The sequence below is a fragment of the Hirundo rustica genome, chromosome 2 (genome assembly GCF_015227805.2).
Source record: "Hirundo rustica isolate bHirRus1 chromosome 2, bHirRus1.pri.v3, whole genome shotgun sequence".
Lineage (NCBI taxonomy): Eukaryota > Metazoa > Chordata > Aves > Passeriformes > Hirundinidae > Hirundo > Hirundo rustica.
The window spans coordinates 98,820,824-98,843,287 of NC_053451.1; the positions used below are offsets into that span (position 1 = coordinate 98,820,824).

Consider the following 22,464-nt stretch of genomic DNA (forward strand, 5'->3'; position numbering starts at 1 on the left):
CCCTGCCTGTTCTGTAGCGGAGCATAAACCAGTGGCTTAGAGAAGGACGGAAGAGGTCCTGTCTAGCAGACACCCCATGCTTGCTTTTATTGGTAGTGTCCATGCACTTGAGAGATCTTCATGAAATGTTTTTACTTAGAGTTAATTCACGCTGCTCAGAAAATATGTGCACGCAGCAGGAGTCTCCGCAGCTTTCCTCAAATAATGAAATGGGAATTTTAGGTCTTTTACTGCGGAGTTATCTAACTTCCTGCACTTCAGTCTTACTCATGCTCCGGAAACTCCCTAATGTAAAAAGCTGCAGTTCTTCCCTCTCTTGAGTGGCTCCAGAGGCATCAGCCTCAGCCCACATCAGCACAGTATCACAGCTGCTGATATTTTGCTGTGTGGTGTGGACCCAGACCAACTTGAATTAGACTATCGCTAGCCCATCTCTGCCTTCCTGTATCTTGACAAGAGCAAATGTGTTGTTCTCCACAGTTCACTAGAAATTAAGAGTGCTGTTCAGCTTAGTGGGAGGAAGCCGAGAGTTTTGGGATGGTCTCCCAAAAGGTACATCTGCACCTCTATCAGACAAGAAAAATCCAAGAACACCAGTGTAACTTTCTTCCAAATTCCTATCAGCTGCATTTCTTTCTGGTCTATCTGTGTAGTGCTTTTCAAGTACTTATGGAGGTACAGAGATGAACATGAGATGAACATAAACAGGAGGAACTGAGACGTGGGAATTCAGGCTTCTCATAGTGCTTAACTGTTCCTGAGGTAAAGAAACAAACAGCAGCACAGGAAGTACAGGAGTAGCTGTCTAATGAAAACACAGTGGATTTGTACTGACTGACCTGCTTAGTAAAAGGCTTGCAACACATTCTTAATCTCATCAGTCCTCAATGATGATATTTTGTAATAAGACACTCTTTTTTATTAAAAGCAAGAAAATAAAAGCAAAAGCTCCAAGTCTACTTTTAGGAATACAATTTCTTTTTATATGTTAAAAGGAGAGTTACAGTTATTGGTAAAGATAGCAAGGTTCATCTTCAGGAGCTGAGATTGGAGGCATACTTCAAAATGCTTCATTAACTGGTCTTCAGGTCCATAGCTAGCTAAACAAAAAACTCCAGAGGTTTACAGACTGGTCATTACAGTGTATGATGTTTAGCTCCTGGAGTGGATATGCAGTTTTATAGTAATTAAGTGCTTGAAATAGGTAATCCAGAAACCTCTGTGTTAAGCAAGGAGCTGTTTAAAGAAGTATCCCAATGTGAATATCTGTACAGAGAAACAGCCCAAATTCTCTGATGTTAATTCGGAGGGGAGAGTCAGCAGAAGGCTCTCCAGTTGCTGCTTTAGTCAGACCTTCAACTTTCTTTTCCTATGATAAATAAAATTTTATTAAAAGGTTTTCCTACAATTTAGAGTGTAAAAATTACTGAGTTTGGAGATAATTTAAACACAATGCAATCAATATTTTTTTCAGTTTTTCTGCAATTTAGAATGTAAAAATTACTGAATTTGGAGATAATTTAAACACAATGCAAACAGTTTTTTTCAGTATGCCACTGTTGTTGCATGCTATGTAATACAGTATGTGATTTAAATTTTTATCATTCAGAAGAACAGATTGTTTCTCTGGTGTTTTTAGTAATTGATGTTTTTCTTGGACTTTAGATGTAGCTAAGTCCTGTAATACTCCTACTTTGTATTTCAGTTTCATTGCTCTTAAGCATAAAACAAAATTCAGGGTTTTTGTCTAGGGGATTCTCTGTACTTCTGCTCTTTCAAGAATCAGGCCTCTGCTCAGAACATGCTTTTGGAGAAAGGCAGGTTGTGGTGACAAGCTTGAGAAGAAAAGGAAAGTTTTGAATGGAAGTACTGCTGACAGTGGGCAGGCTCTGCAGAAGACCATGTTGCTTTTTCTCTGAAGATGGTCATAAGAACATGCCTGTGGAAAATTGGTAGGACTATTAAACAGTATGTTAAAATACTGCTTTGCTCCCAGCTCTTGCACACTTTGGTGTTAGGGTTTTGAGATGCATCTTCTCTGAAAGGAAAGCAGCTGTTGCATGGCATTCATTAGTAGTAACACAGACAGGATCCTGTGGGTCCCACAAAATACTCAAATTCCTTAGCCTAGTTACCTGCTTTTTGCAGGATGTGAATACAGGCAGCCTTTAAATGGTCTGTCAGTTTTCAAGATGAGCAAGTACAAAATCTCCTGTGCAACGTGGTATTTGAACATTCAACCCCCTGCCAACAGTGACATCCTAAACTGGTGTGCTCGGACATGAATTTTTCATGAGCGTGGTTGCATCCTGCTGGAATACACGCTCCCCAGAAGCGGTCGTGTTCGCTGGCATGGGCAGCAGTGGCAGACAAGAAGCTCTGTATATGATGTTTGTGTGCATTTAGAGTGGTCCCACCACCAATGTCAGAAAATAGAAGCGTAATTACAAATTTTCTCCTGTCTTGCAAGAATTATAGTACAGACATTTTTCTCAAAATTCCACTCATACTTGAGTTGAGTGCTGCACAGTGAAGGTGTGCTGCCTGAGCAGAATGTGTCTCTAAATAAGTGCATCTGCACAGATGACAGATACTTTTGCCAAACAGAAATACAGATGTTTGTTAAACTGAGTAGTTTTGTCATAATTAAATACACTTTTTTTTTTTAGTTGGGAAAAGCAGCTAATTGTGTGAATAATGTTTTGATATGTCTTTATTTTTTAAGTCTTTAAAGTAATGTGCCTGCTCCTAGAGCTAAATTAGGCCAGTAACGTGTAATACAATAAACCTTTTAAAAAAAGGCCTGCAGAGTAAAGCCAATTTGGAAAATGTCCATTTAGAGTAGTAAGCATACTTTAACTTCCGAGTATAAGAATTCTTGAGTACTACATTATAATTTACTGTTAAATCCATGCAGCTTTTTAAAGCTTCTATTTGTGTAGATTTACAGTCCATGGTGATTGTAGTGCATTAATTGATAATTTACAGCACAATCTGATAGTTTCTTAAGAAAAAATAACCTTTGTCATTGACCCCGTATAATTATCTTAATTGGTTAATTATCTCATTAATCCTAGGAAAAATTAAGCCTTTGAAATAGAGAAAAAGTGTCAGGATACTCACAGAGATGCCAAAAATGGTTGCATATCTAATTCCTATGGTAAATTTTTCATGAGTAAGGAAATTCTTCTAATGTTCTATGATGATATAAAGTAATGAAGTTTTAAGGAATGGTGTATAGAATAAACTGCACAAAATGAAGAATTTGAAATTATGAACATCTAGGCTTGTTTAGAAAAAAGGAAAATTTATTTTAAAGAAAATTTTGGGTTTGCTGGGGAGGGGTTTGTTAGCCTTTTATTGTTGTTGTTGGTTTTGCTGGTTGGTTTTGGTTTTTTGTTACATCTGAAATAATACGGTAACAGAGTACTGATGGCTAGGGGAAAAAGTGCAGGGATGTCATAATGTGATTGGTGTTTGGGGTGTAAGTTGCTACGGATTAGTTCCTCTCTACAGAACTAAATTTTTCCTTTTTTCAGGTTCCCGTCTCAGAACAGACTTGACTCTAAGTGTATGAATGTTTCTTGTCTTGCTCAGTCAGATATGTGCCTTAGGAAGGCAGATGAATACTATTCCACCTTGTCAATAAACTGCATAAAACACTGGTGGTTTTTATTGGCATGCTCTTTTTATTACTGGAGCATTGTGAGAGGTTTTTGTTGATGGTATTAGCAGTCTGTCTCCAGAAAAGCAGCCCCCTGTCTGACCAGGCAGCTCAGATACTACAGACTGGCAAAAGGGGACCTCAGCAAGTAGAAACTGCCATACAGTCCTTTGCAACTTGCTTTGTGAACTGTGTTTGGTAATTTCAGGAGAAGTTACATTGCAGTTCCTGCCCCTAGAAAAGTATATTCAATGTTGTATTTAGTGTTTGCTTCTTCATCTTTTCATGTTTGACTTCTGGGCCAAAGTGGAGTGAGGAAAGCTCTCTTCCTTTACTGAGACAGTAATAAACAAGGACAAAAACTAAGGGCAAGGTTACCCAGACCTTTCTTGTTTCTGTAATAGTATGCCCCTTTTTTTTTTTTTCCTTGAGGGTCATTCCACTTGCTTCCGAGTTTTTATTGGTCTAAGAATGAAGAATCGAAATGGTGTACAGAGTGCACGGCAGAAACATGGCTTTCATACAGTGGGAGCAGATAGCTGCATCTATTCAGTTTGAAGTACTACATACTTAGAGTAAACAGGGTTGTATAAATTATATAAAGGTGAATCAAGACAACTTTAGGTTTTGTTGACTATTTTAGCGCTGGGGTGAGGGAGGAAGGGATAAATGTATCTTCTTGCTTGAACTTGGCTTTAAAGGTTTGAATTGTTGAGGAAGATGGTGGCAAAGGACGGCTTCAGTCTAGTTTGGATACTTGGTGAATGCGCATATCAATTCTGAACAGAGATCAAAAGTCAATGTAAAGAACAAATTCTGTTGTTAAAGTTTAAAGCATTCAAATTTCAGGAGGAGCCTGACCCTTCTTTTGAAGTCTTTTGTTTGTTTTCTTTTCAGAGGAGCGGGTGAGTGAATCAACAAAGATATGCTTTTAAAATTCAGCGCCTTACTGAGCCTTTTTTTCTTTAAAGTTGAATAGTTTTGCGAAGTGGAGAAATCTTGCTGAAGAAATTGCAGTCAGTTATTATGAGAACAGGTCATTCTCATTGTTTGCTCAATTTTTGTTTAGATATGTAATTTTTTGTTCTGTTCACTCCGCTACAGAGTAGTGGGTTTCTAAATACTTCTGCAGTTAACTATTACAAATAACTTTTACTTTTGGGATAAAATCACATTTTCAGGAATGTGATTACACGAATTATTGGGAAATGTTGCACTTTCTCACTGTCTCAGAAGTGAGCGTTTGTGCTATGACAAAAATGGAGGATCCCAAACAGCAGCTGTGATTAAAACCAAGTAACGGTATGAGTTAGTCAAGATAAGCATTCCATTAAAAATGGGCTGTTCAAGAGAAAGTTTTTAAAATAGAAACCTAACACTCTAAAATTCCTGTGGGTTTTGGCAGACCCATCACAGTGCTTTTTGAAACTAACAGGCAGTGAAGCAGGTTTTTTTCTGTTGCTGGGCTTTAATCAGTGCTACCTGTGTCTAAAAGTGTATTTTTTTTTAAACCACAGCAGTCTATAGGCATAAGCATAGATGCAACTTAAATTTTTGTAAAAGGTCACATTTAGACTGATAGACTGAATGAAATAGATTAAATTTATTTTTGGTAAGCATACTGTTGCCATCCACTAGGTCTTTCAATGTCTGTCTTTCAGACCTGTTGAAGTCCTTCACAAATAAACTGCAAGTTGATGAAACTGTTTTTTTCCTTGTTTTAATTAATGCACAGTCCTGTCTACAAGATCATACAGGCACATTCAGGATTTTTTTAAAATTTGATTTGTAAGTAACTCTTACCTTTTCCCTAATTATACAATGGTTTTATAGGTTGTTAGATTTGGTCTTTTTTTGTCAAGGGCACATTGGCAAACAATGACATTATTTTCCTGGGATAGACAGGAAGGCAGAAAGATAAACCAGCATTGTTGAAAGCATATGATAGTTGCAAAGAAAAATCTTTGAACCTTCTGATCAGAAAGATTACTTTGTCAGGTCATATTTTTCCTCTTGGAAGTCTGTTCCTGTTATCAGTTTGACTAGATAAAATACAAGTTGTTTCTGTAACCTCTGTATAAACCATTTTATCATTGTTTGTAATAGCTGAAAGTACAAAAATGTAGATCTATAAAAATACTTAATGTTAACTGCGCAGATTGCATACATAAACAGCCTATATATATATATAGTCATCCATAAGTAAACTTGGACAAGTAAATATGGACAGTCCAGCCCTATCAAACTTCTCTTCTGGGAGGTTTGTTAGAGTAAGTAAACTGCATGTAGAGAAAGCAGTTCTCTTTTGGCCAGCTGGCTATTTCTTTTCATAGCACAATCATTCACTCCATTCTTACAGAGATTATTTTGTCATTTGGGAGGAAAAAAAAAAGAGCAAAATATGTTTAAAAGCAGCGTAAGGCATCTGTGACTACAGATGGGTTCCTCTGAGTTGAATGTGTCATTAGCGTCTGTAAAATGCAAACTGAACTCATGGCTAAAAGTAAATGAGAGTTATTTCTCAGTAATTTTGAGTAATTTGTGAACAGATTGTCTGAATGAGTGCCATACCAAACAGCAGTAGGAAGGTGTTTAGATGTTGGTGATGTGCTAGGAAAAAAAATCAAAATTTAAACTATGCATTGCATGTGTTACTTTGGTATGAGGAATGGCACTGGAATTGTTTAGTTTCAGGTTCAACACTACAAACAGGCTTTTACCATCATCCCTGCTTCCAGAATCTTCACTCACTTCAGTCTTTTCCACTCTTATCTTGGCCTTTCTTACTCCAGGTAAGCTGGATCCGTTTTGGCTTTGCTCTGGCCTGGGTGCTGGTTTAGGGTTGTGGGGACTGTAAGAGGTAGAAAGCTTCCTTGAGGGTCTTGTGTTGCCCAAGAGGAGCTCTTGCATAGCAAGATTTCCAAAGACTACAGTTTTTCTGTGTTTAGTTGCTTTGTAGATGTGGAATATATGCAGGAATGCTGCTCTGACATATCTGTGTATGTGTGTGTGTGTGTATATATATATATATATATATATATACACACACACACACACATATATATATATATTTAAATGCATTAGCTCTCTGCTTTCCAAACATCAAGGATTTCTGGGGGTTTGTGGGTTCTGGGTTTTTGTGGGTTTGGGGGTTTTTTTGGTTTTTTTTTTAATTATTATAAATTTATTTCTAGTAGAATTGTTCAGCAGTGATGAAAAGTTTCCAACTTCTGTTGCTGGAACAATGGAACCACTTTGAAAAAAACCTTTAAAAATAAACATCTGTTGTTCAGTTTTTTAAAACCTACAAATCTACGTGAAGTTTCTCTTCCTGATACTTCTCATCTGGAAATTTGTTACCATTAGTTTCTTGGGGGAAAGTTTCATTAAATTTTTAACTTTAAGTACTTTAATTGGTCTTCAGTCCATAAGAACCCTGTGATTTAAAGAAATGGATATAACAACAGTAACCTCTTTAGAAATAGTAACTGATGATTTATAATTGGAAAGATTTTTCTCACAGCCTTATGGTAGGTGTTATTTTGAATGTAGATTGAACTAAAACATAAATCAGTTTATGTATGAATCGATAGAGGGAAGTGGTGGATGTGTTACCATACTTCTTAAACATTTCTGGCATGAGGAACTCTGAAGTTAGATTTCAGCCTGGAGTCAGTTTTTACAGCTCTAATAAATTCCCAGCAAAAATGGCCTGTTCTAGTGGCAGTGATGGCTGCCCTTTGTCAAATAGTGGCATGGACACCATTATAAAAACTGAATAAGTACTTAAAGAGCTGTACCAACTTTTAAAATATGCTGTTTTTTTCCAAGCAAAAAAACAACAAAGAAAAGAAAAGATTACTAGGTAAATATGCAAATATGTAAATACACTAAATAACAAGCAATTAGAAAAGGCTGTGATAGACCATGTCCTGTTACTGAAATCTACCCTTTAAAAAAAAGTTTTCATTTTGATTTTTATGAATCCCTTGTTGACAGAAGGGAGGGCTTCTGCCAGCTCAAGATCTGTGCAGGGCCATGGGGGACACTTTGAAAAGAGCAGCTGGGCAAAGGGGAAATTTCTCTGCCTGTTCAGTGGTTTTGTGGCAGTGACCATGAACTGTTTCCCTCGGGTCTAAGGAAGAAAGAAATTGCTGTTAGGGAAATACATTGTCCTGGACTAAATATTCCTTAAATTTAATGTTGTTTGCTGTAATGTTTAAAGATAATCTCAGGAAGAGCGCGTATGGACAATGGCTGTGTGGTGTGAATTTACGATACTGGGCAAAAGGGAAGTTCTGGCTTCTGTGCTAAGTTAGAGTGTCACCAAATACAGCAGACACCCACCTGCCTGATCAAAGCAGAGCTATTGCCTAGTTAATAATATTGGATAGTATTGCATAGGCACAGAGTTTGTAAGTTGGTAGCCTGTTGTTAAGGTTTGTTTAATATGGTGGTGTTTGAAGTTCATGTTGAGTAGTTAATACTGATTATTTAGCCTGCAGTCTGTGGGAAGAGGTGGCTCGGGGTTACAGGTACTCCCCCATTAATGGGAAGGTTTGTGTGGAATTCCTTGCTTTGTTGCATCCATGCTGCATTGTTTTGGGCCTTGTTTTCATATATGCTTCTGAGCCCATCTGTGAAACAGGGCTGGAGTTCCTTCTGTGCCAGCTGTCCTTCCAACAGTCTCTTTCAAAGTCCATGTAGAGTGGGAAAGATGTATAGGAATGTAAAGTCAAATCCATTAGCCTTGCCCAGCTTCTGGGGTATGCATGCCTGTGTGTGATGCCTTACATATACACACACTCTCCATTGTCTTTGGACCAGTTAGGTCCTGTTGGAGTTTACACCCCTCTTTTATCCTGCCTCAGTTTGAGTCATGAGTGTTGCTGGTGAATGCAGCCTTTGCCACTCAAGAATTCGTTTGCAGAATGTATAGCAGATTTGTCAGGAGTTAGAAGTTAGGTCAGGTCAGTCACTTTTCTGTTCATCCCTTAAAGTTACACAAATGCCAGGCTTGAACTGTAGAGGTTTTTCTCCTTTGTTTAACATTTTGCAAATCAAAATAATTGACACTTTCCATATTTTATTTGTTCTGAAGATCTTTTACAAAGATTGTTAGGTTTGTGGAAAAACTGTATTAGATTCTCATAATACAAACAACCATACAAACGTTTCTTGGCTGAACAAGAAATGAATTATGATTAAATAGTTTATCACAGCTGATAGCAGAATGCTGATAAGTGGTGCTGTTTTTTCCTGTGTTTGTCTGTCGGTTTGGGTTTCCATCCCGTCTCCCACCCTGTCCAAAGAGAGCACGGACAAGAAACTGTTGGCTTTGTAAACAAAACCAGATCTCTCATATGACACAGCATTTCCCCAACCTGTCTCATGCTTGTTTATACAGGTGCCTATAGAGGAATGTGGGTATTTTAAGTGAAACATCAGACCTGATAAACACAGAAGTGAAGGGGTCACATGCTAGAATTGGTGCTCCCCGTCAACACTGCAGCAATTCAAAGCTGGAAAGATAGGCCATTATTTTCCTTTTTCTGTTTATTACCAACATGGGGAATACAGACTTGCAAATATTCTTTGAATATGTTTGTGTCTCTAGCTGTTAAATATTTTCTCCATGCTTGAAGGCTCTATTTTCTTTTTACAAGAAGAATTTCACATACTAGGTTTACATGTGTGCTGTTTTTTCAATTTTTTTGAAATCCTCATATTTAAATTTTGGATCAGTGTTTCTTCCTGTTTTGTGGATGTGATACAAGCAAAAATGAATTTGGAAAGATGTGACAATTAATGTAGATACTGTTATGATGGCAAAGTCTGCACTCAGAATCCTCCCTTTTGCGCAGATCCCAAAGTTTGCTTGGGACTGTAGGGAGGTCATCAAGGATAGCAGGGTGGGAGGTGAAGACTGTCTAAGCAGATGCTTTTGGTCAACAAACATCCTTTTCATCTCCTTTTGAAAACACTTTCTTTGATAGCATACCAACATCACTGCTAAGGATAGGAAGTCAACATGTTTATACTTGTTAATTTAGCATAGTATGAGGGTATGATTTTTTAGTACATAACAAAAGCATGGTTTGAGGGCATTTCTAGAACCCTTGCTCATTCAAGATAAGCTGTGTAACTATGTATGTTTGTTGAAGGCTTGTGCCTGTTATTTATAAGAAAATAAGGTGCTGATTGTTTTTCCTCTATGTCTTTTGTTTCCTGCTATTGCTATAAAAAAATGCTAAGATGTGGGTGCTTATGGGAGTTCAGTTCCCACTGGGTTACATCCAGTTGTATCTGCCAGCTGACAGTGACTGAAGCAGATCTCTTTTTCATGACTGTTCCTGAAAGACTTCATCTTAAAACCTCCCTCTGCATTTTCAAGCTATTGACCTAGTTTTTCTACAGGATTCTACAGGACACCTGAAATCCTAACAGAAATTGATGTTAGGTAGATAAGTAATACACGCTTCAGTCTCAAAAGCTGGGCTTAAATCCTGAACACAGCATACATAGCACAGCTGTATTTGCTAATTCTAAAATGTTTATGCATTTTGGTTGGTATTTACACCTCTAGTTAAGGCCTGGTGAGATGGAAAGTTACTCAATGGGTGAATAAATAAAGACGATAAGTGTTAAAGCTAATAAAACAGAAGAAAAACTGAAGTAGAAGCTGGAATGACATTGTCCAGTTTTGCACAAAGAAGGCAGGTTAATATAGCAGTATATTTGAAAAGCCTTTTCCCGGTGGATATTTTTGGCTGTGTTTCTTTATATGCGTGCAAAGCGTAATGTTCTAATTGTTAGGACTAAAGGAAGGACTTATAGTGTAACAGAAGAAATTGTATTTTTCCTGTCTAACTTTCCCATTTCCATTTAAAAGTGTATTGTCAAGTAGAATCATATCTGTACAGCCATTTGGGGTTCTGAGTACGAAAGGTTTATGTTTAAATTTATTCAGCTTGAAAAGACTACTGTGAATGGATGTGTAGTTTTTATTCTCACTACCTGTAGGTGATCTGAAGATAAGATCTTAAAGCCACTTGAAGTTTTCATAAGGATGGCTTCAGCTTTGTGCGTAGGTTTTGATTTTTTAAATACTTTCTGAGGGTTTTTTGATTAATGTTGTTTTGGACAGCCAGAGTCTCTTTGGAAAGCTTTCTTTGTGTGGAATGTGTAGTTTCCCTGATGAAATTAAAACTCAGAGGGGGTAACTGAATACTCCCTGCTGTCAGTGCATTGCCAGCCTGAAGAAAAAACAAACATGCTTACTGAGAACAATGAACATTCCTTCGAACCCTAGGAGACAGATTTCTGCCCCCCCCCCCCTTTTTTTTTTTTTTTTTTTTTTTCACAAATGAAAAAAAGATCCTGTCAAAGTGTTTTGGGGCCCAGGGGTGTCTCAGCTTTGTCATTATGTTTGGGTGCCTTGCTTGGGGCATAAGGGCTGCAAATGGTTTGACGTCTACATTTGGAATTTCAAGTGTACTCTAAGATACTTCCCCTCTCTGCCCGCTGCCATATGTATCCCATCCCAACACCCATGCCCCGCCTTGACCTTCCTCCAGCTATTCTAGTGATTTAGCCCTGACTTTCCTTAATGCTTTTTAGTGTCACTTTTCTAACCTACTTGGCCTATAGATACGTATTCCAGGATGTCTGCTGACTTGTTCTGCTCAGCCTGATTTCAGTGTCCCTTATACGGCAGATGCTCTACGCTTGACATCTTTGAACTGAAATCTTTACATACATCTAAGCATTTTCCACTGCTACTCCCTTGTTTTCAACCTAAATAAAGATTTGCAGTGATAATTTGGTATTCTGGTAAATTCCTGATGCTCAGAGGATATGTGAGCAGGTCAGAGGACAGGTCATAACTTGAAAACCAGATGTATGGGGATGTAAAAACTTGCTCTGTCTTTAATTATCTTGGGGTTTTTTAAGATAAGAAGTTCTATCAGTAAAGTTTCTTGATTACTATTAATAATGACTGTTTTAGAATGGGGTATAAGACTAAGCATTTTTCGTAGTATTCTTTTTTGCTTAGGTTTACAGACCTGAAGATTTTTAAGAACAACTATCATGATCTTACATAAAGAGAGCATTTATGTGCCTGCAGTGAGATTGAGTGCTCTATGAGATCATCCTAAAGTACTTTCATCAAGAGATATTGCTTTTTTAATTAGGTTATTTAATTTATATTTTTGTTGCTGGACTCTTTCTAAAACCTGTACTGTGAGTTTCAGAATTCATGAAGTTACTTTCCTCTGGATTTATCTCATTGCTGATTGACTTTGGTGCCTCAGAAGATGGTAGTTCTTTGTGAAGCTGTCTGCAGTTGGAGTGATTACAAGGAATTGCTCTTTGTAAATTTGCTGGCATTTAATAATGTTGGACTCAGAGATACTGTAGTCAGTGTAAAGTATAATGAAGACATAAATGAAAGTCTTTGAAGATAAAGTGTCAAATGTATAGGAAGATGTGGGATTATGAGCAAGTGAGGGAGCAATAAAATTAAATACATAGATCATGAAGCCAAGCAACTCAGAAGCCAGAGGCTGTGTTGACGGCAAAGGAGATAGGAAGAAACTAGAAAACTGAGGGATTGAATTGCAAAGTGTTCAATACCTACAGCTATACTTAGAATCATAGACTTGTTTAGTTTGGAAAATAGCTTAAGGATCATAGAATCCAGCTGTTAACCTAGTTCTGCCCAGTCCACCACTAAACTGTGTACCTAAGTGAAGTAAAGGATGAAGATTCTCCTTAGCCATCCATTGTTTGCTTATGTATTTATGGGAAAAAAAATGTATTGTCTTTTACAGCAGTAGCCAGATTAAGTTCTACTTGGGCTTTGGGCCTTCTCATTTTCTCCTTGCATAACCTCATAACATCTTTGTAATCACTGAAATAATTTCAAACTGTTGATACTTGTTAATCTGTCTGATCAAGCTTTTGAGATTTGTTTTAAATTTTTAAAATAGGTAACTTGTAACCTGGGGTGTTTTAACTTAATTGGGGTGAGAATTGCAAAAGCCTGAATCTTTAATTTATCTTGTATTTTTGCCACGTGTTATGAACAGTTGTATAAAAAATTAGTGTATTTAAGAGATACCTGTGGCAGCAAAATAATCTTCCAGTGAATTTCCCTTAGTATCACTGTGTTTTTTAAGCCAGAGCTGTTCATTAGCTATATGGATGGCAAATTTTCAGGTATTTTCCTAAATAAAAATGCTTTCATTTTCTAGGCCAGCCTGTTAAGCAGTATTTTGGGATTTCATTGTATGCCAGATCTTTGGAGTTGGCTGTGAGTTAATATTACTGACAAAATTGCCTGCCTTCTCTAGAGAACAAGGTCTTCAGATGCCTGCCCAAAGCTCTGTTTGCAAGTATGATTACATGTTTGGTATTGAACAGCGGTCAAGATGATGGATGCTTTTCACAGAATCACAGAATGGAACAAGTTAGAAGGGACCACAGTGGATCATCTGGTCCAACTTCCCTGCTCAAGCAGGGACATCCCAGAGCACAGATTTGCATCCAGACAGTTCTTGACTATCACCAGTGAAGGGAGACTCCACAACCTCTCTGGGCAACCTGTTCTAGTGGATGCACAGCAAAGAAGTTCTTCTTTTATACCCAAATTTCCCTCAAGCTTTCTAGTTTTCTCAGGAGATTTCCTCTCTTATTTTCCTATTCTAATTGTCTCTCTATAATTACTATTTCTTTATAGTGATTTTTAATGTGCCTTCTTAATGATGTTACTCTTAATCATTGTCTTAATTTTTGTTGAAGCCAGTATTGAGAGCTCATTAGCTTATTTTTAAGACACTGTGCAACCTATATAATTCTGCCGTTTGCTACATGCTTTTTTTTTCCCCTCCCCCCAGATAGAAGATGGGAGCAAAGCTGCAGCTGTCGACAAGTTATTGGCTGGGGATGAAATCGTTGGCATCAATGATGTGGGCCTGTCCGGCTTCCGACAAGAAGCAATCTGTCTGGTGAAAGGCTCACACAAGACACTGAAGCTTGTAGTGAAAAGGTAAGCTTGTGTCATTAGCTGAAATACCAAATTAGTTTCAGCCTATAAGCTACTGAGCAACTGAATTTGCCAAGATTTGGCAAGTTAAATAACAATGAATGAAAGTCATTATGTGCATTTTATGTGGTGTTAAACTCCTTTATGGAAGATGTGGAGAGGGGCAGTCTATTGATCAGAGCAAAACCCGAGGCAATGTATTCTGTGAGTGCTGTGGTGATGTGGTAGTCAGGACACTGCCTCTGTCCTCCTGAAGTGCAGTGCCCAAAGCAGGCTGTCAGCCCTGCTTCCCTGCCTTTGGTGTGCGGACACGGGCAGTGCCCTTTAGTGCACACGCCGTGCACGCCAGTTGTGCTTTGATGAGCGGGTTACTTGGGAAGCTTTTGGAAAAGCATTTTCCCACTCTGAAAATATTTGAGGTCTCAAGCATTTTGTAAGTGGCTTGCATAAAGAGTACTTTCAGTTAGTTATTAGTGAATGGGAAGAGTGAAGCAGTTCATCAAAACAGAACGCACTTGTGTTATGAAAACTTTATTGTTTTATCATTTTGACTTGCGACTTTTAACTAACTTTAGTTAAAAATAATTTTCATAAAATATTTTTGACAGAAGTGAACCAATGTTAAAGTTGGCTAAATCTTGTAATTTCTGAAAAAAATTCCAACCAAGAAATTTGAACAACATGATGTTTGTTGGTAATTTCATACTCTGGTGTATGAGAACCTTCTAGTTAACTACTTTGATCAAATTATACCAGTCAGTCTTTCATGCGGGAATTTGTTAGAATCAAAAAAGAATTTTGGAGCTACACAGAAAATGCCAAGAGCTTGATATTGACAGATATGATGGTCCAGTCCATAAGTATAAGGACTGTTTGAGGCTGTCTCAGATGAGGACAGTATTTTGTGAAATAGCACTGATAGGTAAGAGGGGTACAAAAGTGTACTTTTCACCTTTGGTTTAGAAGGTATTTTTGAGAGAAGAAATTATGGGAAACTGGAGCTCTTTCACACCTGGTAGTTAATATCCTCAACAAAAGCTACTTCCAGAAGCTCTCACCAAATTTTTGTAGCATTTAAACTAATAAATGCAAAATAAAATACATTCACAACTACTGTAAATAATATTGATGTTCAGCAGTTCCAGCTTGTGCTGGGTATTCCAGTAAAAGCACTTGTTAGCAGAGGTTACATCAGTTGTTCCTGTCAGAGAGAGGGAGAACTTCAGGGTTGAGAAGTTTTATAGGCACTGAAGAATCTGCCAAGACAGCAAGTCTTAATTACCGGGAAAAGCTTCAGACCAAATAGAAAGATTCCCTCTCTTAATGCTTTTCAATTTTATGACAGTAATTTTCTCAGAATCTGTGAATTCTGGTCTGTCTTTGGAAATGGCAGAAGGTTGGTGCAGAAATACCCTCATGAGAGACGCAACTGTGTCATTCTTGTTACTCATACCACATTGCTCTCTACTACCATCTGAAAGGAAGTTGCACTGAGGTGGGGGCCATTCTCTTCTACTGTGACAGCCATGAGAGGACAAGAGGAAATGGTCTTAAAATGGGAAAATCAGATTAGATATTAGGAAAAAAAAATCACCATTAGTGTGGTTAGACATTGGAATAGGTTGCCCAGGGAGGTGGTGGAGTCACCATCCCTGTAGGTGTTGGGGGCACCTGGATCTGGGTGTTATGTTTTAGTGGTTTAGGGGCTACCGTGGTAGTGCTGGGTGGACAGTTGGACTGGATCTTTTAAAGGTGTCTTCCAGCCTTGATGATTCTATGATTCACTTCATGCATGTGATGTTGGAGAACTTTGCTACTGCTAATCAAGTGCTCATTTGCTGCTGGGGATTTGTGACTGTTCTCTGCAGGCAGCAGAGCCCCATTGCTTTACATGCCCTTGAGCACTTTGGTGCAAAACTGATGGATTTTCATCAGTCCTTTATCATCCCTCCCTTTTTTCCTTCCTTAGCATGTATGCAATGGTCAAAAACAAGCTGGCTGTTCTAGCCAAGAGGCTGAAACAGTGGCTGTTGTTAGAGAAAACATTATTGTCTGAAATTCATTGAGAACTTCCATAGCTTCCAAAAGAGGTAGTAGCCCTTTGGGTCATTGACAAGCCTGCATAATATTAGATAAACTTTCATAAAACTTAGTGAATGAAACTAGCTGGGGCTTTTGTCTTGGTTTTTCAACTTTGCTCTTTCTCTTGGAAAGTTGCCTTAGGACCTCAGTCCTTTGACAGTCAGAAACCTTTTGATTTCCAGTCTCATTTTATTCTTGGCCAGCTTGTTCTCATGCACTGCTGTTGCTGTGCTGAAATAACTTTTCCTGTTGGAAGTTCAAATAATGCCGATTTTTGTAGAAGCCTTGTTGCATGCTTTCTTTCAGAAGTTATGGTTTGAACAACAGTATTAGTTTTGTTTTGTTTGCCCTAAATCTTAGGCTGAATTTTTATGGTACTTTAAAACAGCCGTGTCTTTAAGCAAACCAGTTGTTTAGTCTTGGTGTGAGCACTCCTGCAGATCTGGATTGAATTGGATCAGGGAACTGATCTGACTACAAAATTACTTGAGTAAGTAGCTTTTCAGCTGGGTAGGACCACCACTTTTCAGAGGTAGTCTGCATTTTAATCAATTGCAGCAATCTTGAAATGGCTGTTTTAGCATTTCAGTCTTCAGATCCACACTTACTGTTCCCTGGGGAGACTGGGAATAGTCCCACAATTCCCTTTCATTGAGTTACTTATAAGATGAAGTACTGATCTGCAAGTCACCTTAGCATTTTTTTGTCAGCTTGCCCTGTGGCCTTTATCTAGCACTGTGATGTCTCTCTGTAGCCTTGGTTTATCATTCTATTCTCTGTGGGTGTCAATGTGATAATCTGAAGCGCAAAATAGATAGAAGGTTTGAAGTTGAACTCAATCCTGAAGCTTAAAGAGAATCTTTGTTTTAATCATGTTGTTCTTGCTGTCTGTGAGAGTTAACGTGCATAGCCAAGATCTAGATTTTTTGTGGAAAACATTTTTCCTTGGGGTCATTTATAAGCTGATCCAGAAGTGAAAAGCAAACTTTTAAAAATCTATTGGTTTATGAAAAAAATACTTATCAAAAGAAGAAAGTTCTCTACTTTCTTTTGGAAAGTAAGTGTGTCCCTGTGAAAATCCTTCTCAGAGCAGTAGAGCGACAGCCTGATCCTATGTTGATCTAAGTGTATGTAGGAAACAGTAGGACATAGTGTTGTCTGTTTAGAAGACTAAAGTACCTACAGCAAAGACCAAGGGAAAATATTTCAGCAAGAGTAATGTGTTTCATTCACAATTACTTTGTGTCTGTGACAAAGCTTTCTTAAGGGGCTTGCATTGTTCTACAGTGGTAGAATCTTCCAAAAGATTATATGTACGTGCTATTTTTAAAGAGTATGATTCTCAACTCACATAGGGAAAATAACACTGGTTTCTAATAAAACTGTCTGCATAAATGTGTTGACTATCAGCATACATACTTTGCTGTGTTTTCTGGAAACATTGCATAGTTGTGGTCTAAACCAAATCAGGACTGTGCAACTGGCTCAACAACAAATGTGATGTTTAAGTGGCTTACATATATTGATGGTAGAACAAGTGTAATGTTCTTTTGGTCCGGGATTAAAATAGGAGGCTTCATGTTATTTTCTCAAGTGAATTTGCAGAAACAATGCATCTTAATTGCTAGTTCTTCAGTGTAGTACTGAGAAATTTCTTGAGTAGATTGCTTTCATAGGAAAAGGGCAAGCAGACTGAGTTTAGGACATTTCTTACAGGAATTACATGTGAATTTCTTTTGTTTGGAAATGGTGTGCATATCTACATACAAATGAAATTCGTCTGAGTGTCGATACCGAATGTTGATGTTGAGGTGATTGCCATATTCTGTGTATTTTAATGATTTTGCACAGGCGTCTAACTTAAATTTCTTTCTACTTATTGCATACCATCTTCATTCCTTTGCACATGCTAGACATAAGCATATATCACAAATGCATAGTAAGTAATTTTTCACTATGCATTCATGAGATACATTAAACTGTTAAAAATAGGCACATAGGTGAGGCTTTCATGTGTGATTTATTAAAGGCAGGGTGAGACTTTCACCTCTGGGAGTCACCCTAAGAAGTTACATGGATTGTCCTCTTGGCTGCTTGAGTGGTCTGTTAGCAGCAGTTGAAATGAGGGAAGGAACAACGTCTTTTCTACAGGGTCTGCTAGTGATGGACTTGGTTTAACTTGGCCAACTCTGCAGGTACTGCCAGCACCTGAGAACAAGCTCTAAAGTTCTGGAATTTGGCCACATTGTGTACTTATGTGGGTACACATATGGGCTTGTTGGGTTTTTTCTTTTCTGTAGCATTTTGGTGTTGCACGTTCGTGTGCTGAAGTGCAAGCTCTTTTTGCAGTGTTGAGGAAGTCCCTTGTTAAAGGAGAGGGAAAGAGAGTGGGAGTAAATGCACTTGGCATCAGAAGTGTAGTGTGAATGCTGAGATGACTGTGCAAAATCCTAACAAGGGAAGTGTCTTTCATGATGCCTTGAAACACCTAGACATGGAAAGTTAGGGTTGTCTTTATTTGCATGGCACTTCATGAAGACAACCAACTCTTAATTAAAGCACAGAAGAAAGAATTTTTAATGAATGTCTTGAGGGCTCCAAGATTGTACAGTACTGTTTCAGACACCTGAGACCTGAGCAGAAATCTGTGAATAAAAATCTTGCAGTCATTTACAACGTTCAGATGGTAGATCACTGAAATTTGTCACAGTCTGAGCAGAAACCTACCGAACACCACCAGTGATCTTTCTGTGATGGGTTTTGTGTAACTTAGCAAGGAGATCTAGTCTTACCTCTTTGACCCATGGAGTGGCCTGTGTACTTCATGGCTCCTTGTGGCTACAGAAATACTCTGTGAAACTTGAGAATATCAATTTGTGAGACGACTTGGAAAATTGAGGGATTTTTTTTTTTTCCTTTTTATGAGATACAGATGGAGGACTGTCAATTCTGTCTCTTACCGTGTTTGGCCTTGATACTTCTAGTTTCGTAGATACCAAAATGGTATAGGAAACAATCTGCAAAATTACGTGCATTTTTCTACTTTTAAACATTTAGTATACTATTTTGTCCATGGTTATGGTTAAGCATTTCTCAATAAACCAAATGCATTTGTGGAGAACCACTTTTGATTACAAGTGAAATCTATTTTGTCTTTCAATCAGATTTAATTTCTCCTGGAACTGGGGTTTGTTATGGCAAAACAAATAGCAGTGGTTTCTCTCCTGTCCAGTAGCTGTAATTCCTCCTGTTTAAAGATTGACCTTGGCCTTAACTGACCAAGAATGGGGTTTTTTTAATTTTTTTTTTAAATTAATGTATTTTCAACCAGACTTTGGAAATATATAGGAAACTGTAGTAGGGTTTTCCAGGGCTGTATCTGCATACATGTACCATTGCTGTAAGAAGTGGGCAGGTGTGACAGCCCCTTGCCACCCATGTTTCTTGGAACTGACAGCTGTGTAACAGGATGTGCCGCTGCAGATCTTTGGGAGTGGGTATTTTTAACAGATGCACACAGCTTTCAAGTTCAAGGCATGAACATTTCTGTGGGAATGCAGTTGGTGGAAGGGCTGGGCTCTTTTAAACTCCCACTTTGCAAATTCACTTGAGAACTGCTGTGAGCCCCCTCTTTTCCTCTGAGCAGGATGGCCAGGTGTAAATGTGTGCCAGGTATGGACACATACACTGCTCTCAGCCAGGTCTGGTGATAGAGGGGGAAGTAAACCATGTGTTCCAGGATCTGTGACATGGCATGACCAGGCTAGGGTACCTCTTTTTCTCCTTTGCTGCTGCCAGTGAGCTACAATGGCTCATAGTGGGGTGGCAGGAGCCAGATAGGCACAAACATAGCTGTGGTGGGGTAAGTGCCCACTAGAATTGCTTACTCATTTTCTGTTGTGAGATAAGAATTAAAAGGAGAGAAGAAAGCAGGCTCAAAACTTTAAAGGGTATATAGAATACTTTATTACAAAACGACAAGGAAAAGAAAAAAATAGTAATAATCAGAATAAGACTTTCAAAACACTTCTCCCCCCACAACCTTCATTTCTTTCCCACAGACAACATACAGAGACAAAACTTTAGGACTTAGATCAGCTGGCCAGCTCTAAAATAGTATTTCATCAATTCTCTTAAGAAGAGGAAATCTCTTCTGCTATGTCATAGAGACTTCTCCACAAGAAAACAGTTCTCTTGTGGTTTCAATTTCCCGTAAATATCAGCTGCCTGGAAATCTCTACTCGTGAAGTCCCTCCCATCTCATCTTCCCACAGCTGCATTTATGGGCCATGTCAAACTTACAGGTACTGTTTTAACGATGAGCTGTTCAAAAGCAAAGGTTCTCTTCATCTATCTCTGAGATAATCTTCCCTGGGGACAGAGGGTCTTCATCACTTTCGTCTTCCTCTCTCTGTTCAAGCTCTTAATGAGATCACAGCTACTTCACATTTACTTGCTTCAGCACAAATGCCTTTGTTCATATCTGCAGTTTGAACACTATCTCCCCATACTGTTTTCATGAATTGAAAGGATATTCTAGTGTATCAACAGTCCATCCCCATGGCCTTGCAAAAGAATTTCAGCCTAAGACTAAGGCATCTTCTCCTTCTCCCCCCCATCTGGGACTTAACTCCTTCTTCACTGACCTTGGCATCTTCATATTGTCTCTCTACGTGTCTTCGCTCTGTCCTTTTCTCTCACTTGAGAGAGGATCAGTGCTTTGTAAGTTTTCATCTGTGCAATAAAAGAGTTAATATCTCACCCACGAGTGTTTAATGGAGCGTCTGCCAAATAAACCACCCTGTGCACACATGCTCAGTGGGGACACACAGAGTAGGCCAGCCCACATGGAGGTCCCCTCCTGCTCTGGTTTGCCTTCCACCTTCTCCATGGGCAAACACAAGGCTGGCTCTGCTGTGCTCCTCATCCTTCAACTGTATGATCCAGCACTACTGATGGAAAGGGAATGGATATAACAAAAGGAGGAACACACACTCCTGTCTTATATTTTCAGCAAATTATACCTTAGAAAAGCCCTGATTAAGAACCATTTTCCCTGATTGTATCCCAGTCACTTAACCCAACACACTAACAATGTGAATCCACATTCCCTTTGCTGTAACCGTAGCAATACCACCCAAGATGTTTCCCATGCCAACTGCCTTTTTGGTGGGGTGTACCTCTAAAAAGCATTTTTATTTCTTCATTTTCTGCCCACCCCACCTCACCTGCTTCTGAGTTGCATTAACATGATTTGATTAATTCTGTTAATGACACACTGATAAATGCTTGAGGTGATCGTAAGCTTTAGTTCCTCCATTGGAGCTGTATCGTCCCTGATTTCAAAGAGCAAGTTGTTGTTTTGTGATTTGGATGTTTGTCTTATACAGCTGTCAGGCTTCTCTCAAATACATGTGTCATGACTGATGTGTTTTTATTTTGTGGCAACTTCCATAATTTATTTCTTTGCAAATCTAAAAAATCTGCCCTATAGAGCTTAAATAACAGAAAGCCAAAATTACAACAGATGTCACAATATTTTACCAAGGCAACTATGTTAGGGCAGTGTTTGGGCTACTAGGAAGGCCGTAGACATTTCCTTGTAGGTAAAAGGAATACTCTGTAATTTGAATATGCTTATTCAAAAGGCTACTTGTGGCAGTGCTATTCAGTTTTTTTAAAGTAATTACCAAAATTAGGCAACGTGGCTTTTTTGTGGATTGGGATATCCATCAAACAGTAACAACCTGTGAGTCATGACTGGGTTTTAATAGTGGGGTTTTTTTCCTTCAATCATGCATGCACTTGTCAAAATGGTTAATTTTGAGCATGAGTAGTCTCATCCAATTTAGTAAGAGCACTCATATGACTGAAGATAAAGTATACAAGTGCTTACAGGATCTAACCATAGCTTTTTACAAGGTGGTACATTGGAGTTATTCTGAAAACTGCCTTCCACTTGTGAATTTCAGTGTAGGTGCTGGAAACTCTAATATGTAGCCCCTTGAGTGTGAGAGAGGAAAACGAGTATGCCTTCTAAACTTTGGGGATCTGAAGACTTACCCATTTCACATAAAACTTTTGCACGCTCACACAGATCATTTTTTAATGTGTTTGATAATACTGGAGGTATCTTCAGACTCTTGACTAAAACAGAATTATAAACCCACCCATCAAAGACCAAATGAATAATCTTTTTATGTCAGAGATGATCTTTGCATGTTGAAGGCATGCTTTTGTGTATGTTCTGTATGTTTTGAAACAATGTTTTGGGATTGCTTTTAAGCACTTAAGAGTGTTGGGTTTTTTAACACTAGTCAAGGATATTGAAATGCACATGTCCAATTTCAGGAGAGAAGAAATTTCAGTGTGCTGCAGTTTTCTCCTTGTGAAAATTTTATTTTAGGTTACATATTTCGCATCCTGAGGATTAAATGATTTACAAGTTGGAGAACTTGGCGCTTCTTACACATTTCAGCATCAAGTATCTACCATATTGAGTGTAGAGATTTTATGCTCTACTTGCTCAAGTAACTACATGTAACACCTTCCTATTTGAAAAGATTATAAGAAAGTTGTAAAATAATTTCTGAATCCAACCATTAACTTTAGAAATGTGACCGCTTCAAAGAAGGGCAGGAATGCAAGTGTTGCAGATTTAGTTACTGAA

The 22,464-nt window shown here is 38.3% G+C and overlaps 1 protein-coding gene across 6 annotated transcripts in view; it reads left to right on the forward strand.

The window, feature by feature from the left end:
• Window positions 1-22,464, forward strand: part of SHROOM2 (shroom family member 2) — a 119,757-nt gene that overhangs the window by 33,558 nt on the left and 63,735 nt on the right. For 4 of the 6 annotated variants that reach the window (XM_040054772.1, XM_040054774.1, XM_040054775.1 and 1 more), the window contains exon 2: window positions 13,564-13,715. In XM_040054772.1, coding sequence (XP_039910706.1) covers window positions 13,564-13,715 — 152 coding nt within the window. Of the gene's footprint in view, window positions 1-13,563; window positions 13,716-22,464 lie in introns of those variants that run through there. The other 2 variants (XM_040054777.2, XM_040054778.2) reach the window with 1 other exon arrangement.